The sequence below is a fragment of the Apostichopus japonicus genome, chromosome 2 (genome assembly GCF_037975245.1).
Source record: "Apostichopus japonicus isolate 1M-3 chromosome 2, ASM3797524v1, whole genome shotgun sequence".
Taxonomy (NCBI): Eukaryota; Metazoa; Echinodermata; class Holothuroidea; order Aspidochirotida; family Stichopodidae; genus Apostichopus; species Apostichopus japonicus.
The window spans coordinates 16990293-17009460 of NC_092562.1; the positions used below are offsets into that span (position 1 = coordinate 16990293).

At 35.3% G+C, this 19168-nt stretch overlaps 2 protein-coding genes across 4 annotated transcripts in view; both read left to right on the forward strand.

Moving 5' to 3' along the window:
* LOC139980243 (uncharacterized) overlaps positions 1-19168 on the forward strand; it is a 116927-nt gene that overhangs the window by 83200 nt on the left and 14559 nt on the right. For both annotated transcript variants that reach the window (XM_071991786.1, XM_071991794.1), the window contains 3 exons: positions 2803-2931; positions 17183-17262; positions 18982-19126. In XM_071991786.1, coding sequence (XP_071847887.1) covers positions 2803-2931; positions 17183-17262; positions 18982-19126 — 354 coding nt within the window. The remainder of the gene's footprint in view (positions 1-2802; positions 2932-17182; positions 17263-18981; positions 19127-19168) is intronic.
* LOC139972959 (uncharacterized) lies at positions 5511-10710 on the forward strand. 2 transcript variants are annotated; one of them, XM_071979285.1, is made up of 4 exons: positions 5511-5840; positions 6928-7092; positions 8334-8452; positions 8964-10710. In XM_071979285.1, the coding sequence occupies exons 2-4, from the start codon at positions 6949-6951 to the stop codon at positions 9046-9048; spliced, it is 348 nt and encodes a 115-aa protein (XP_071835386.1). In that variant the 5' UTR covers positions 5511-5840; positions 6928-6948; the 3' UTR covers positions 9049-10710. The 2 variants fall into 2 exon arrangements, with proteins under 2 accessions (XP_071835386.1, XP_071835380.1); XM_071979279.1 differs by having other exon boundaries at positions 5511-5802.

Consider the following 19168-nt stretch of genomic DNA (forward strand, 5'->3'; position numbering starts at 1 on the left):
TATATTCTTCTCCTTTACATAATACAAAGCGATACAGCACACACTTTAATGAGGAGTATACTCTATAATGAACGCGCTTTGCGTCAAAAATGGTGCTTAGTTTCGGTATTACATTACAAACATGTACCAATTAAACGACAATAGTATATCACTTGATTACCATAGCGATGGAACGGATTGTTTCACCAATGCTCTTATCCACAGTATGACGCATTGCCTTGAATCAGTGCAATTATTCTCTTGTGCTAAATATGTCACATCGGATGAGCTCAAATTTCCCAAAATATGGGTCAATTTTGCCGGGCCTGGTCTCGACCGACAGTGCTTCTTTATGCTTAAGCATACCAAGATACTTGGGAGTTTAGTTTTTTCCTTCATTTTCGAGTTGTAAATTATATGTGCATTAAAGTCAGTCTCTGATTTTTTTTTTTTGGTTTTGTGACTTGTGAATTGTATAATTCAAGATTGACAAAAATATGTTTACAAGGCGATACCGTAATATACGTTGGTAATTACCAGTTTTAGTTGAAACTAAGCAGGTATGTGTCTTATTGACATTTTACTGAACTAAGTTAAATAAATATGACACCCCCCCCACCATCCCCCGTCATCCACCCACCCCATCATCCCTCCCCACTTTAAAAGGTCGTCACTTTACGTATATGTATAGGTATAGTACTGATAACTATCCATACATGTTTATGCTAAGGTCAACTCATGAATAATTCATGATTCACTGTCCACCTATACCACTAAAAGCCTGAAGTAAGTAGTTTGCGGTTTAAAGGGTTCATTCGGTCACCACCAAAATATATTTGGAAAGAAATTGTATATTTAGTTTGTTGCACTGTCGTCACAATAAGTTATATGTATGGATTTTAAGGAAAAGGATATGTTACTTTAGTCAATAACTTGCAGAACCACTTAGCGTAGACATATTTTGCCGGAAGCACTGGAAAATTAGCATTTAGTATACGTTTTACCTAAAAGACGACATTTTGCGTTTAGTGAACCAGTGTTCACAACTTACCGAGTACTACATATACTCAAAAACTATTGAATTGTCCAAACCAAGTCACAATTAACGATTCTCCCACGGAGTGAAGGTTAATATGAGCGAAAATATGATTCTTGTATTATTATCGATTCTCAACATTTTGTCTCCAAGACATTGTTTTTTTTTTAGCTGTCATGTTATTAAATATCAATTACATATCAAAAATATTTATATATATATATATATATATATATATATATATATATATATATATATATATATATATAAAAATATAATTGAGATTGTAGTAAGTTAGAAAATCCAAAATAGTGAAAAAACTTTCAGCCTCCTCCGGGAATCGAACCCGAGCCTCGCGCTTTATATCAAAATAGAATACAATTGACTGTATACTCAAGCTGCTGGCCTAGATACATCGATACGTTATTGTGGTCATAACCTATGTAAATGTACGGGAACTGGGCTGAGTGTGTGTATATGAGTACAATAACATGTAGCCTATATGGTTTTCGAACAAAAGCTCGATATTGGGTGACTTTTCTGAAGAGAATATCAGCATTGTTATAGAGTTTTAGTGTCACGTAAATAGCATACAGAAGTACATTAAAAACAACTGAAAGAGCTGTTCTTATACTGCCGTTGCTTTATTGACAGCAATTTGCATCTCCTCGTACAACAAGAAATCCTTAACGTATATGCATGGTCTGTTTATATAGACCACCGTACTATATAGATTTGTTGAGAAAGTAGGATGTCGTTACGAAAACTGTTACCAGGCATATACCTTACGTATTTCTTCCGATGATGTTTCTGTAACTAATTAATATTAATATATTCATTAGAATGTAAATCGTTGGTTATCAGAGGGTTTTTAATATCTCCCCAAAAGGTTACCTGTTGGTCAGATTTAAAAAAGAAAAATACTAGAAGATATAAATTTACAGGAAAAAAAATCGTGTAAAACGTCAATTCCAATCTTTAATTCCGACACTGATCGAGATAAAACATCCTTGGGAAGGATTTGTGACAGTCACGAATATTTTGATGATATTAAGAATTTATCAAGGTTAAATATGAATTCAGCCTACAGGATATACCTTCGGGCTTTAGCTATCGGAAGTGACGTCAACTGCAGGCGAAATCTTTTCATGAACATTTGAAAGATAAAAAGAAGCGATAATATCTATTTGAAAACGTAAAGATTAGGAATTTGCTTTTTTTTTCAGGAAATTGCACAGGTTTATCAGATTTTGCTGTCACCATGAGTGTCCATATTTAAGTATTAGCTGAAGTATTTCAATTTCACCGGATCACGTGTCTTCAAGTCTTTCGTGAGACAAATGTCGCCCGAAACATTTGAACTAAATACGGAGAAGAATTGTGATTATTAACGCATTCAAATTCATTTCCCAACGATCTACCCTACAACAGCAAAACAACCCCTTCCCCCTCACACCCCCTCCCAGCCACTACTACCACAACAAATCACCACCACTTTCCAGAAATAAAAACACATTTTATTTATGTCGCAAATCTGATCCTCCCTGTATAAGACATGATCAGATCTGATCCTCAATAGTGCCCGTTTCACTTAGTTGATTGTTTATATATATATATATATATATATATATATATATATATATATATATATATATATATATATATATATATATATATATATATATATATATATATATATATATATATATATATATATATATATATATATTTGATTTCATTAATAATGATAATGATTTCATCTTTCTTTCTTTCCTTCTATTTCACAGTTTGTCTCATTTCTTCATTCTTCTATCTTGTGAATCTGATCATAAGCTCAAGAAAGAGAAGTCTAATAGCCACGTGTCTGTTGAGGATGGACAGCTGTTTTCTCCACTACAAGATGATAATTCAGAAAAGTATGTATATATATATACGAAAGACACGAAATTCTAAAAGCTTTTCTTTCACTGATTACTTGCTTTTAACCTGGATGTCGCGTCATATATATATGACGTAATATGATGACGTTGAGGTCATGGGTGTTTGTTCACATGCATAGTATAATTAGATCACATGCGGCGATTATACATGAAAACAACATTTGTGGCTGTTTCACGGTAAGCAATTAAAAGACTATTTTCATCACACGACACCACATACATTGTATTTGTATAGCTACATTGAAATCGCGATATAATAACCTGTCAAGAAATAGCAGGCCAATTAAATTTGTAAACTTATAACATTATCTTAGCTGCAGGAAAAGAAGGAAGACCGAACTGCAGTGAATGCATGGGAAATCCTTTTACCGGAAGTCTTGAGGCGCAAAATTAATATATATTTATATATTAATTTTATATATTAATTTTATAAATAGAGGGCGTATCAGAGACAGTTGACACAACACCTCTTTATCAGTCCAAGTTGTACTTCTACATCATAATTAAGTTTATGAGAATTGGCCAATTGAATATCTGAGGTTCATCAAATAAAGTGACTGGGCTACCGAGTCTAACACAGACACCACTGCATGGGCCAGTACCTCAGATGCAGCACAAAACTTCATAAGAAAAACATAAGAAATTTATGGTCTGAGATATTATGTTTAAAACATATGATTGTTATATCATATAGGATGTTCTTTAGGTTACAAAAAGTTACAAAACAACAAGTGTTGATTCAGTTTATTAGTATTTCAATAAAAATCAATAAATATGTCAACATAATGTAATTGGCAAATTTACACTTGAGTGTTAATCACACAATTATAATATTGTGGCGAGGTTTGATTACGTTAGGGTAAATTGTCAAAAAAAAGTATCTATATATATTATCATCCAACATTTTTATGTACTTAGTTAAATCAGGTTTGCTTATAACCACATTGGGGTATAAATTATCTTTGCATATGTCTGTAATATAACCTTTTCTTACAATTCTTATATATATATGTCTCGATCACTTACCATTATTCTGCCTGAAATTCCCAAAAGGCACTTCTTATATCTTTCTTTTCTCTCGTATAAGACTGGCTTGGTTTTCAACCCCCTTGGGAGATAAGGGTACTTTCATTTTAGTCTTATATTTACTTATTTATATATTTGTCTTTACTATTTTCTTCTTTTTTTTTTGTGTGTAAAAAAGGTAAAGTCATATTCTATGATTTTTTCCTCTATTTTTTCTCGAGAAAGACAGCAGCACTGTTAAGCTAAAGAAATCCTCAAGGTATATTGAAGTTTTATTATAAGATTTCTATTTAATCAGCTAAAAGTTACGAACCAAAAGGAATATTTTAGAGGCAAATACGGGACGGGCATGAAACTGGAGAACGCAAAAGATTAATAAAGAAGAAACTCCATTAATCAGATGGGTACAGTTATTTTAGGATGTAAGTTCATCTCTTTCAAATAAGAAATGGAAAAAGATAACGAATGTATAGAAGAAAATATAAGTTCATACAAACACACACACACATAGTTTTTTTTTGTGTGTCTGCGTGCGTAAAAAATGCGCATGTGATAACACGAAAAGAATTTCAACTTAAAATTATGGCAAAGATTCATGTCGTGTCTGCATCATATAAAGTCGTCTTCTAGTGTCTGGTTGTTAATGACTCAAGCCTTTTTTTTCAACCTGTTTTCTTCTTTTTGAGTGATTTTGATGATTTTCTCGACGTTATTGGAGACTAAAATCGCACATTAATGTAAGTCATTAGCTAGTCACGTATGATTTGACATAATGAAGCAAAAGGACGAGATACATATAATTTTGTAAATTTTTCAGTTCAACTGCTTTTTCAATGTGATTAATGGTGAATTTGAAACGAGTGTTTGAGTGACAAGAGGTTGATGCTGGGATCGAATTCATGTATTAGTCACTTAGCAACATTTAATAAATGATAGAGTGTCGCGAAGGGTGTCATAGCTTGAGCGATTTCTTCTCTTAGAGGCTGCGAAAGGAACATTTTGGTCAGTTTGTCGGAAGTACCACAGTAATGTGTTATGTGACAGTGTTTATCTGTCAGATGTGATGTGTTATATGATGTGTTAAGTGACAATGTCTCCCCAAATTCAACTTTCTCACGTTTATATATATATATATACATATATAAATGAAAATCGTAATGAGTTGGAAAATCAAGAACAGTGAAAAAACTTTCAGCCTCCACCGGGATTCGAACCACGGGCCTTCCGCTCTGTACGCGGACACCCTAACCACTAGGCTATGGACGCTGATTGTATGTCCAGAGGTTCGAAACCGGTAAGGAAGGTCGTAATTCCACTGTAGGCGTTTGTCACCTGTATCGAACAATACTAGTTCTGTTTTTGGTGACATATTTTGCCTTACTTTAGAGATCAAACATGATGCTGACCAACTCGAAATCATTTGCGATATATGTATATATGTATATATATATATATATATATATATATACATATTTATATATATACACATATATATATATATACATATATATATATATATACACACATACACTCTAAAAACTGAAGTGCTAATTTAGTAGCTCCAACACGGTGCTAGTCATCAATTAGCACTTTAAGAGCTAGTATCTCAACCTTCAAGTGTTAAATAACTTGCACCATACCAAAGTGCTATCGCCGTAGTTGTGATGCACTGCACTTATTAAGTGCTGAAAGTTTCGTATTAACTTTTGATTGGCTGAAGGCGGTGACGTCAGTAACATGCAACAACGCTATTGGTTATAACCAAATAGTTGCATATCGCATCGCTAGACGTGACAACTGACGAACGTTCCACCGGCAGACGTAAGTTTCTGAATTGAAATCTGTGAATATTCACCAGAGTAAGGATATTTGAAAGCTGATATGGCGACCTTTTATGAAATTTGAGTGATCATTCATGTTTTCAATAACCTAGCTTCGCTGATGACGTCGGGAATTCCCTTGAAATAATTCCTCTGTCGACGTCTTAGTGATGGTAGCCTACCACATATTTCATAGGTCTATTCACGTATGTAAATGCCAAATGCGCTCTGATATAACATTAGGCTATGCCAAGTTTATGATTGGGCGTTTATAGGCCTAGCCTACCTCCTTATTGTAACATTTATAAGGCCTAACTTTATGGCCGCCAATGGTGATTCGATTGAGGTGTGCTACTGGTACTACAGTCTACTGTGTTTGCACAAGTGGCCATCACAGAGTCTTAACGTATAAGAGAGGCAGGCCCAATGCAATAAGTATTGGTTTATATGCCAATGCCTAAAGAATATGAGCCAATGGCCGCTAGACGACCACAAGAGAACGTTGTGGAAGACCTGCCACTCCATATTACGCTTTGAATTTGTGGTAGCCTAGCCTAGGCCTAACATTATTGTGGCAACAGGCCTAACGTTGGTGTTGTTAATGTTATTTTGCAGTGTAAGGTCTGTGTGTGATTGCCGACTAAAAAATGAAGTAGCCTAAAAAGTACAAGTACAAACCATACTTCACAGTCATACATTATTCAGGTTTAAAGAAAAATTAAAGTAAATGTAAACATAAAATAATGATCAGAGTAATTGTATACATCCTATTCTTATTTGACCTTCATAGTGTTTCCCATTTTTCATGCATCGCTTAATGTTGTGTACCCTAATGTTTGCCTTGTTTGCACCTATCAAGGAAGGCCTACTATAAGTATGTTTTTCTTTTGAAATGATGACTCCCAATGTAAATGTGCTTCATTTAAGATGTTCTCTCATGAAAAGTGAACGATTATAGGTAGGCTAAATTTTCCAATTAATTTGAAACAAATTTCGGTGAAACTTTAAACATGCTTTTTTTTTATCGAAACTGTTTATAGACTCGAGCTTTTGCAGAAAAATGAAAGAAACCTGACATGTTTTGAGATTCATTGCATGTTTTCTTGTTCCATTCTTGTACTTGTAGATTTTGCAAGACTTTGAGCAGATGTATGGAGATCAGGTCGCCAATAACTTTTTGATGAAATGGGGGGGAACATTCCCGCTTCATTTGGAAGTACATAGCATGTACTCACCAACTCAGCTCTGCGGGACCTTCAGTTTGAATTTGAAGAAACAGAAAAGTCTGAGGGTATGTTTCAAAAAAGTGCTAACATTTTGTAGTCATGTGACTCTCATTATGCAAGTTCAGTCAAGTTTTCTGTAGTGAATATTTGGTATGTTAGCTCTTTAAAAGACTGCTATAGGTAAAATCATGTACAGAAAAGGGGCAATGCTGTTAACAGTTTGTCTGGTACCCAACTTTCTTTAGACATACATGGAAGAAATGAATGAAAGTGATTAAACCGAAACTGAATTACATTCCAATCTAGATTTTGAAGAAGACTTAAGTTCAGACACTATAGAAGCTGGTGGGAGCTTATGTGGTTGGTGGGCATCTACCTGTTTAACGATAGTTCATTAAGTGGTATTATCTCCTGCAGTCTTATGTGAATTTTCAAGTACTGAAGCTAACTTGGCTAAACTGATCCATGGGAGGGGACCCATCACGAATGTTGAGGTCAAAGATCATTTAAGTGTCAATTCAGGCTGCAGCGTGTGAATCAAAAATAGCCAGATCATTATCAGATTGCTCGCAAATTGTTGAAATCAGTGGATTAAAACTTGTATCCAGATTTCAGATCAAAGGTTATAACTAAAATTTAGCCAGTAGCCAGTTCTTAGGCCCATGCACTAAAATTGACTAAGCTGGCAATCCTGTTCACTTTTGCTTTCTTTCCAGCTGTGGAGTAAGGGTAAACTGAAGGAAATTTTCTTGAGCCACGTACTGTTAAAGCGCTGTGGGTGGAGGGGTGTGTTATTATTCTAGAAACATTCTAGAACCAATGTTGTAGGTCTGGTGGTGTAGGGTTGTACCTGTATAGCCACTTGCTTGGTTCATTCATTTATACGAGTTACTGTACCACTTGATGCCTTAGTTTCCTCCATCCAACAGTGTATTCAATAAGCAAAAGTATTAATTTCCTGGCCTAACCAATTTCAATTATAGAAGCATCCCAGAAATCCTTCAGTCTTCCACCATATTTATTTTAGTAACTTTGAAAAGACCTATGACTGTGAAATTGACATAGGCCTATGTAATTGGGTTCAGTGGACATAAAAGTATATCAGATTAATGTTTTTTTTTTTTTTTTTGGCATGCAGTGCCTATGTGTAATTTGTATATTGCAATTTCTAGAGCAAGTAGTAGGAACAAACAATTACTAACTTACACGTCACACTATTTTGTTGACATATACATCTGTTTTGTTGAGATATGTAATCTGTTTTTATGTTTTTCATTATTAAGAAACTTTTCATTTTCTTCTTTAGAACATGCATCCATGTACGGTCTCTTTGCATTGGTTCACCTATTGCCGTCTTTCAACACAAGGAAAAGTGGAAAATGCAGTCGAGATGACAATGTCGGTTACTTCATCGCCTGGCAACCAGTAAGTTGTTTTGTGTGTTGAGTGGGAAAGATCTGCCAAAATTCATGCAGAGTGATCAATCTTTAACCATTTGAGCCTAGGGGATATTGGTGCTGACATTCTGTCCTCTAGACCTCAGCCCCTTGGCTCAATCTGGGCTGGGCGGTCCAGGTAGGTGCTTTTATTAAATGTGTCTTTCCTTCAGGAGATAAGAGTCAACCACATAAAACTATCTGATACAGATGTGGGTCAATGTAGACTATTCTGTACCTGAGCCAGATAATCCTTAATTATATATCAAGTAATATCTGCATATCTTTTTAGCTGGTTAGATATTAACATGGATTTTATATTTGGTTAAAATATGGCACTAGCCAGGCAGCAGTTCAGGCAAGATACATAATAGTACGGTTAGTGATGCAAGCAGAATGTGAACTAATTTTCACCCGGACTAGTTGAAGTTTTCAGAGATTACTAGAGAAATTGGCACTATTTTGGAAATTAATGCTTGCTTAATTTATTTTCTTCTTAGATCGGAACAAATGTGGAAGAATATGCAAGGAAAAGCCAACTCAGCAGTAAATAGCCACACCTCTTGGCCATTGGAAGCAATGTGACTGACTTGCAGCAGTTTTTTTGTAGTTCTGGATGGAGTTGCCCTACCTGTTTCCAGGCAAGCATGTGGAATTGTAGCAGCTACAGATAATTTAATGAAAGTTCATTATGTTTTTAATGTAGCATATGCGGTGCAGCTCACAGATTTCTACACCTTTATCCAAACTGTGTTGTATGGCATACCCCTAACAGGTCAAAAGATAAGTAATCATGTTAAGGAGATAAGGATTGCTTGCAAAATGTGGAGTAGAGACTGTTCACAGTTTAGTTAAAAAGCATTAAGGAAAGTCTGTTGCAAGCATGTCTTAAAATTTATTCGTTTTAATTACTAGCATTAATCTCTTTCAAGATTTCTCTTAACGTTTCTTAAGTTGCATTGGCCATTTTGTAGTAGAAAAACATGCCGTATGTTTTTACTTTGGGATCAGTGTTTCAATTCTAGTAATCCTTTAGAGCTCAGTATATACCTATTATATAAAGTGTAGTTGGATTTTTGACATTAACAGAAATATAAGGCCTACAACACATGGTTAACAAATACAAAACTGAACACTACACAACTTAGACCCACATATATCTCTAAAATCATCTCCAGATGAACCTGGTTATGATGGATAAATTCAGGTTTTGACCAGTTATTCAGGTTGTACAGTTGATGATTTAAGTTTGGGCTTATAAAATTGGGAGGGATACTGCTTGCACCAGATCTCAGCCACAGCCACTCACACAAATTACTCATTACTAATTAATGACTCACAATATGTCAGGTACTTGCTCGCCCTTCGGGAGCGTAGGTTTACCTAACTTATTCTTGATTGGGTGTTGTCACTGTTAATTTTATCATGTTTTAAAACATTCATTCAGACTGTTAGATGTTATTCAGTGTTATGTTTCAGTTTAATTTTGGATCAAGTTGGTGTTATTTTCATTTGACTTAATTCAAAGAGTGGAGTGAATAGGTTTGAAGGTGTTGTCCAAAATAAGGGACCATGGGAACAAAGCCTCATTGGGTGGTCAAAAATGTTTTTTTTTTTTAAATTTAATTCGTCCAATCTGAGATCTTTTCCAGTTGGAATCTGGATTTTACTGAATTTTGGGGGTGCATAGTCCCATCTCCTGTAAATATCACTCAGTACTAATACAGAAAATTAATATCATGTTTGAAAATTGTAACGTCCATGGCTAAATGTAAACATAAAGTTAGGCTAGAACACTATGCATGGATATACTCTAGCACTTCTGGTCAACAGCCTTAAATTTATAGTAACCAAAGGGTTTGCTGAGATACTTAAGCTAATCCGTCTACACTATTTGGTATAAGTGTAACTTATGAATTTTTATTTCTCAAGTACAGGAAGCAATAAAAGGAAGAAAGAAAAGAATAAAATGTGTTCCCTTTTATTTCAGTCAGGAGATGCTGTGTTTTGACCTACCCTTTGCATTCCATATTTTGCAAGTGATACAGATTAATTAGGACTTGCACTTACAGGTGCTATATTTGCTCTTTCCAGTGCTGGTGGTAGCACTTAAAGTGCGGGACTGTTGTAGCACTTTTCAGGTGCTTGTATGGTTAGCACCTTTGAGAGCGCTGTTTATAGCACTAAGGGTGCAATCCCTCATAGGGCTCTTGGTAAGTGCTGTAAAATAGCACTCTATGTGCTGTTTTCAGCACTTTGTTTTTTAGAGTGTATATATATACATATATATATATATACACACATATATATACATATATATATATATATATATATATATATATATATATATATACGATAATTGGAAAATATTCCATGTGGAAAAACAGGTATATAAATTACTGCTGAAAAATTTAAAGGCTTTTAACACATCTGTGGAACTATTCAGTTGACATGACGACTAAAAGTGTACGTAATGCGCTGAAATGATTACACACATAAATAGTCTAACACGGAATTTGACCTGATCTAATTTTTTTGTTTTTGGAGGTTTATGATTTTTTTGTTTTTAGAAAGTCCAATAGGTTTGTTTTGTTTTGTGAATTTAATTGATATACTTAGTTAAATATCTTTGTGTTGATTAAATATACTGTGTTCAGGTTGAACAGAAAAAAAAAATCATTAAATATAGTACAGATACAAATATGTCCTGGCATAGTACATTGTTCATGTGTATATAACATGTGTGTGTGTTTGCGTGTCTACACAAATCCGAAGCCTGCTGAAGATCTGATGTTTACTGTTTTTAGGGATAAACTCTCTTGTAGCTTGCTTTGAGTTAAGGAAATGTGAAATATATGTGGTACGCCAGTCTATGGAATTATGCTTTCAAAGTATCGATGTATGTATTTGTATGTTTATTAGATCCTCCTGCAAGCAGGAACTCGCGAAGAAGCCTCATTGGCTTATCAAAGCCGCAAGCTGACCGAAGTCAGTCTCTTACATTCATATTTAACGTCCATGATTATGAATTGTTAATTGTCAACAACTCTGTAACTGGACGACATACATTAATCTTGGAGTGACTCGAACCGGGGACCTTATGATTGAAAGGCACCGGCGTTAACCACTGAGCTAACACTCCATTAACACTCCACTACGATAAAGAAAAAGAAGATATGAAATTAAATATGAAACGAATGCCTAGAAACCCTGCCCTCTACACTAAATTCATCGGAACCCATGCATCACTGCAGTACCCTGAACAACAGAGTACTATTGTTAAACAAATACAGGGTACCTTCTTATTAATGTGATAGGCTACGTAAGCCTAAGCAAGTGTACGTTATTCCTTACGTAAAACGACAAATGATATATCTCGAACTACACCTTACATACATAAAAACACTTTGTATAGAACACACATCATATACATGATTACGTTTTATAAAGACCTTACCAGTGGTGTCATGGCAACCTTGTGATCATACATCCTACTGAATATATTTGGATAGTGTCTCTAAGCGGATTTTACATGTTGCAGTATCAACCAATACACTTAACGTAAATCGATGCATAATATTTCAGTTTTGGAAAGAGAACAGTCTGCATCTTATCAAAACGAGACATTAATTTATAGAACATACGTTTTACGACACATTCATAATGTACATCCTAACGTTGTTTCTAATAGGAGTTAGGTATTACCATGGATACGATTATGACCATATCCTACCGTATGCTTATACACTGTCTTCTCTATACATCATAAATACAAAATCTGGTTGTCATGTGTAGGCCTCAGATTGGGGGGAAATGGTATTTTCAAATAACTAAACAAGTTTTTCAAAACTTTGGCTGTTTATACACAATATTAGAAAATGCATTTCCTAAAAAGAAATAAAAAACATGTATACGTGTTAAAAGTTTGTGTTACTTGGTCAATTTTATATGAGCTAATAATGACGTAATTTACGTAATCACTTTGGTATTATACATGTGATTTTAGTCAACGAAATCCATATTTTTTTTTGATAAAACAGCATGAAATATATTAAAGTCACTGCAAATGTTAATATTAAAAAGTAAATGTGTATGTTTTAAACAAAACTTGACCTATGCAGAACAAAATCGATTTATTTTTTTATATATATTTTTTTTTGAGGGTTAAGAACATTTCAACAAGGCATAAAAGACAGTGGTATAAATTGATACCCGTGAAATATGTTAAGCAAGTGCTTTGGCCTTTAATTTTTTTGTTTTTCTGCCAAAAATGATTCTCTTTTAGTACTATTCCGATGTGTTTTCTATGCTTTCTTCTTAATTATATGTACATCGTGTTTATTTTTTTACTCTTTAAGTCTATTTTGATAAATTAGCAAGGTGAAAGGAAATGAGTCGACACCCGGAGTATAATATCATCATCATCCGATAATAACTTCTAATATTTCTTTGCTCTCGTTTCAATTCGTTCAATTAACAACCTACCCGAGCATTTTTGTAGGACATTATAAGTTGCGGCGCTTCATCGCAAAAAAAGAAATGGAATTTCATTGTGAGCGAGAAAATTTAAATTGCTTTTACCTGAAGGTATAGAGAAAAGCCCGACAAAAAAAATATGCAGAAGAAGACTTTCTAAAGTGGAATTTGATTGCCTTTTTATTTTCTCTCTCTCTCTTTTTTCTCTCTTTTTTTTTGGCTCAACTTTATAATTGCGGTTGACACTTTGACTGAAAGCGACAAGATGTTGTTAGATGGCCGTAGATCGCATATGCTGTATAGCACAGTGCGTAGAAGTATGGACATCTACACACAAAGTTATATTACATACTTTAATAAGCAAGATACAATCTAAGCATTTTAAATATACACAAACCGGCATCAGTACATATGTCAAATAATATCGTTGATGATAATGTTAGATTACAGATTAATATCTGCTTCCTTGAATCGTATCAAACTTTCAACAAATTTTAAGGATAACATTTTTTCCCCCTCATTTCTTGACTACACTTTAAGTAATACTTATAACCTTGAAGGTGACGCAATATGACATATAGACTTCACACATATGCGCTACATCACCGAAACATTTGGTGTGTATACCTTCATAGATTGAGAAAAAAAAATGACTGATTTTCAAAAAATCAAGTTGTTCCGCTCACGTTATAGCAGATGTCTATTATGGCATCCTTCTAACCGTAATTCTTGAAACCAAAGCTCACAGCCGAACCGCTGTGTATATATATATATATAGTATCGCGAAGCAGGGCGGGTTCATCGTTAATTCCCTATTCACATTCATCTACCCATGGATAACCTGGAAGCTTGTTTTCTGGATAAATTTCACAACCAAGAAAACAACGTTGAACAATGCTCAGAATAATCCGTAATGTTTATAAGCATTGCAAATGTGGGGCACTGCAGTCGAACTGTTTTTTTCTGTTTTGTTGTTGATTATTTCCCCATTTTTTGTGGCGTTTTCCCACCAGAATAGAGAAAGAACTAAAAAAACACAAGTTATGTTATTAAGAACGGGGGCACAGTATAAGAGAGTGGGTAGAGGCATGTCCTTTTAATCAGATATAATACCCAGGGTTTTGTCTAGAAGTTGGTATAATGTGTTTGAGAACCGTGGTAGAATTTATAAATAAAAAACTTGCGCACGCCATTAGGGCATATATGGGCGAAAATATATGCTTCTTGAGAGATGTTATTATATCCTGGTGAATTACACACGTATATATATATATATATATATATATATATATATATATATATACACACACACACACACACACATATATATATATATACACATATATATATATACATACATATATATATATTTTTTATATATATATATATATATATATGTATTTATGCTTCTAGAATGCATTGACTATAATACTCGTCGTGTGAATTATGCTTATAAAATGTAAATCTAGATAACGGCAATTATACATCTGCAGTACTAACAATGTACATACAGTGTATAGTTGATAATGTACCTAGTGTGATGACTATGTTGGGTGAAGTGTGGCATTGGCTATGTTTGTTTGAATTGTATGTATGGGTATATGTATATTAGATCCTCCTGCAAGCAGGAACTCGCGAAGAAGCCTAATTGGCTTATCAAAGCCGCAAGCTGACCGAAGTCAGTCTCTCACATTCATATTTAACGTCCATGATTATGAATTGTTAATTGTCAACAACTCTGTAACTGGACGACATACATTAATCTTGGAGTGACTCGAACCGGGGACCTTATGATTGAAAGGCACCGGCGTTAACCACTTAGCTAACACTCCACAAGTATATGACTATAAGATAACGTTGACTATCTGCTACTGAACAACCCACAATTATAGTATAGATATAATTATATACATAGACTGTGTGTATATACGTTGTGTGAATTATGCTTAATTGAATAAGTTTATCTGATACTGAACCACAAACATTCATTGTAGTTGAAGGTATTTCTAGACTGCGTGGACTTTGCTGAGTAAAAACTATGCTTATAGCTGACGATGAAGTCTAGTTAGCGTTGACTATCTGCTGTTTTTTGCCCAGCATTTTCACTATGTACGAATTTCTTTTTGCTTCGCAGAAAGGCACATAAATATTTCTGATTATATATTTCTGTTTTAGTATCTCGGCCTACTGACTAATATGTTATAGATCCCTTGTATGCAAATTGGGAGTCACGACCATTTTCAGTGACGCAAAAATATTGATGGGTTGCCAATAAATCGGGGGAAAAAGGTCAATTACCGATATTTGTGGATAAAAAGTGTAAAAGCCTTGAACATCAATTGCATCCACAGTTGCAAAATATGAGACAATTTTGCAACTAAGCACCCTTTTATCATATAATAACTTCCCAAAGGTATAGGCCTATACCGCCTAACAGTGAAGCCCTGGAGGATCACCAATATGTCGAAGGTGACAATTGTTGCCACAAATCAAGATAGTTTGATTACCAGGGATCTAGAATATAGACTTATCACATAACATGTCTCTCATCATCATGGGCGTCAGCAGGTTTCAGAAAGTGAGGGGGACACTATACTATCTAAGCGGAGCGCCACCATTGGTTGGCGCGTAGCGTACCATAAAATTTTGGGTACATAAGACCCCCTAGATCGCAGGAGACGGCCTTCCTGAGTCGTTTTTAGTTACATCAGAACCAGATCTGTGAGGAGAAATTTTGTCTCACAAAACTAAATTCCGACAGAAAGTACTGGTAGAAAGATGCCGTTCTGACACGAAAGGAGACGAATTACACAGCGTCCATCTCAAACGAAATATTTTCGGTAGTTTGGTATCATATAATATCCTGCATACAGGCAGAATACTGTCTGTAGGGCCTAAAATATATGATATTACCTTCCTGGTGGGGTCTTCGACTTGTTTTCAAGTTGAAATGCGTCGTTGTTTTCTCTGATTCACAGTGTAGGGCAAGGGGAATTCCATTTCTGGCGAGAAGGGGTGCTTCCACAAAACACTCTAAAACATCGTTCAAACATCGCACAAACTTTTATCAGAGGTCTCGGACGAAGCGGGGAGGGTGAATATCGGAGGAAGGGGGATAAAGGGCCAAGCACTGTTCTAATTTCCAGTGCAATTTATTGATAATGATTCTTAAGTTAGATTCTACTTGAATCAGCTCAGCAATTGTGATAGAAAATCGCGCATATGCATGTGATTGTTTTAATAACTGCTCTGAAAAGTGGGGGGGGGGGGGGACAAATGATATGATATCCCCTCCACTTTTGAAAGTGTCCCCCCGTCCCCCACCTGTTGACGCCCATGCTCATCATGAGTTCGGGGCAATATTCATTCGCCTTCTTTTTATTGATAATAATACTTATCAAGAATAAGGTTTTCATCTAAAGATAACGTAGACGTTTCGCCACATCCATTGATTCTGTTCAGTACCAGCTATAGCCGTTGGACTCTATGGACTCGCCCATGCAGTGTTCAAATGACATGTATATGTTTACTTGAAAAATCGGATAAGACAAAGAATTACCACGAGTCTCAATTTCGTTCTCTTTACACTTTTCTTTAACTGGATGAGTAAGACCACGTGGTAGTTATATTTTAGCCATGGTTACATCATAATATTTGATACATTTATCACTAAAATATCTCTTACCATGGTCTTAATTATTTGAAACAATCGAGTATTGGCAATCACGCTTACTGTCTTTACTGTAACAGTAAATTAAATGAATTAAAAAAAACATATTAATAAATTAATATGTATTTTTTTTTGTGAACAAGATGACAACTTACGACAGACAGACATAACTGGATTCGTTCTCAAAATAAACTCTCCCTGTCAACACATCCTTGTGTTATATAAAGATCAAATAATAAAAGAAAATCTCATGTTCACATGCACCGGCATTGGTTTGTGCATGTATGTGTGTATGCATGTATGTTTTTTAGATCCTCCTGCAAGCAGGAACTCGCGAAGAAGCCTCATTGGCTTATCAAAGCCGGAAGCTGACCGAAGTCAGTCTCTTACGTTCATATTTAACGTCCATGATTATGAATTGTCAATTGTCAACAACTCTGTAACTGGACGACATAGATTAATCTCGGAGTGACTCGAACCGTGTTTTATGAACGTTCAGTGACTTACATCGCTTGATTCATGATTAAATATTCGTTTCCTTAATTTTCTCATTTTGACTTTTTTTTATTATAGATTATTGCGAGGAGGAGGAGAAGGACAATGCTATGATGATGATAACACTTTAGAAATTGAAACCTCAGAAAAGGTTCCATGTAAGTATATACTCAAATTGGTCAAGAAAAAAAGTCAATTTCCTTGACCTGAATTGTTAATTAGAATTTAAAAGATATCAAAAATAATTTGATGTTAGTATACTCAAAGTAAGGTTGTCATTGATCAGTCGATCTATCTTTTTTAACCCAGTTATTTGACAATCTCCTTCGATTCTGAAAATGTTCGTGCCCAGTTTCCTTAATAATGTTCATAGAATACAAATGCAGATTCAAAAGAAGCAAGAACACGCAACCATGGCACCTTCAACAATTAACTGGTTTCCTCAATATGTTGAAATTAACATCGATATTTCAATCTAAATAACTGCGTCATAGAGAGAAAATTAAATTGAGCTGTGTTGAAAGAAAACCACCCATAAATCTAGAAACCTACAGCTGTAAGGCAAATGAAGTAAACCCACGTGACGTTGCTTGATTAGAACATCCATATAACGGCCAAGGTGCAATACTAATCTCGTGTCACGTTAGTATTACAATAACATCGTGTGGATATCACATAATGATAGAACGTATACGAACGTATCAATAAGTAGCACATAAATGCTAAACTAAGCTGGTCCTGAAGGGACCAACAAGATTTAGACTTACGTAAAACAAGACATCTCAACAAATGTGTACGTTTTGAAGCCGACTTTCAAGAACTAATATAAGTCCTATGTATTTTCCAAGTCGTCGTCGAGTTGGCTGTGTTGAAGAACACGCTTGAAATCACGTCATGAATATGATATTTGTCCAATTGATAAGTTACAAATAAGGTGACATCTTGACAAAAGTCTTATTGTATTATCTTATTTGCGTATACACATCACTCCATCAACGCCCCACCCCCCCCCCCCCCAAGGAAAATATGCATACTAGCACTGCAATATCCAATGTGCAAATTGGGAAACAAGGAACAAGTTTTCTATTGAGACAAATGAGGTGAAATCATGCTAGTTGCTAATGTAGGAATCTTCCGAATTAGAGTTTATTTCTTGTTAATATCTTAACAATTTTTTTCCATTCGAAATAGCTTTGAGTTTGACCCACAGAAATTCATTAAAAGTCAGGGGCGTAGCCAGGATTTGCAAAGTTGTATGCACGACTATCTGAGCGGAGCGCCACCATCGGTTGGCGAGGAGCGTACAAGAAAAATTTTGGTTTTACAAACCCCTCAGATGGCCGGAAACGGCCCTTCCCGAGTGTTCATTCTGGTTCCCTGGCCTCTTGCTAACTTGAGACACCTCAATTTTTATGTAGAAGAAGGGCACATTTTTAACCCTGAGGAAAAGTGGGGGGCACGTGCCCCCTGTACCCCCCCGGTTCCGCCGCCCTTGCACCAACATGACATGTTGACAAAAAGTATCGAATTGATAGAGATGTTGTGGTAAATTAACACGGTAACTCTACCACCCTTCTATAACTTCAGAACCACCGTGTTAGACTCATGCAATTCCATTAAATATTAAAACTGCAGTATAGTTTCTTACTCTCTCTCTCTCTGTCCTAGATTAGTAAAAGTATATATTTACAATGTACACCATCAGAGGCAATATAAACTCTCTAATTGTTTACTTCCTTAACGAGGGGAAATGTCAGTCTTACATCATCTTGTATAATGAATGTTTCCATGATCGTCTTTCGGGTGGCTGTTGCGGTCACGTGATTTATATGAACCTGTTTTTTTTTCTCTCATTATATCATCCGTTTGTCTTCTAGTAACCAGACCGCCTACATGCAAGTTGATGGACTTTGCCGACGAAGAACTTGATCTTCCGAGCGTGAGTGCCGCCGGTACACCCACTCGTAGCCTTGGGCGTACCTCCTACCCAAGAACGCCTACTCTCTCTGACAGGGATGGCAAGTAAGTTAATGGGTCTTTTTTCTCTCTCTATTACAGACCTAA

Excerpts from the sequence above, each read along its gene's own strand:
- LOC139972959 (XM_071979285.1), top strand. The coding sequence starts at position 6,949 with ATGTATGGAGATCAGGTCGCCAATAACTTTTTGATGAAATGGGGGGGA. Across the intron at positions 7,093-8,333 it reads AGAAACAGAAAAGTCTGAGG|AACATGCATCCATGTACGGT; the intron begins GTATGTTTCAAA and ends TTTCTTCTTTAG. Across the intron at positions 8,453-8,963 it reads ACTTCATCGCCTGGCAACCA|ATCGGAACAAATGTGGAAGA; the intron begins GTAAGTTGTTTT and ends TTTTCTTCTTAG.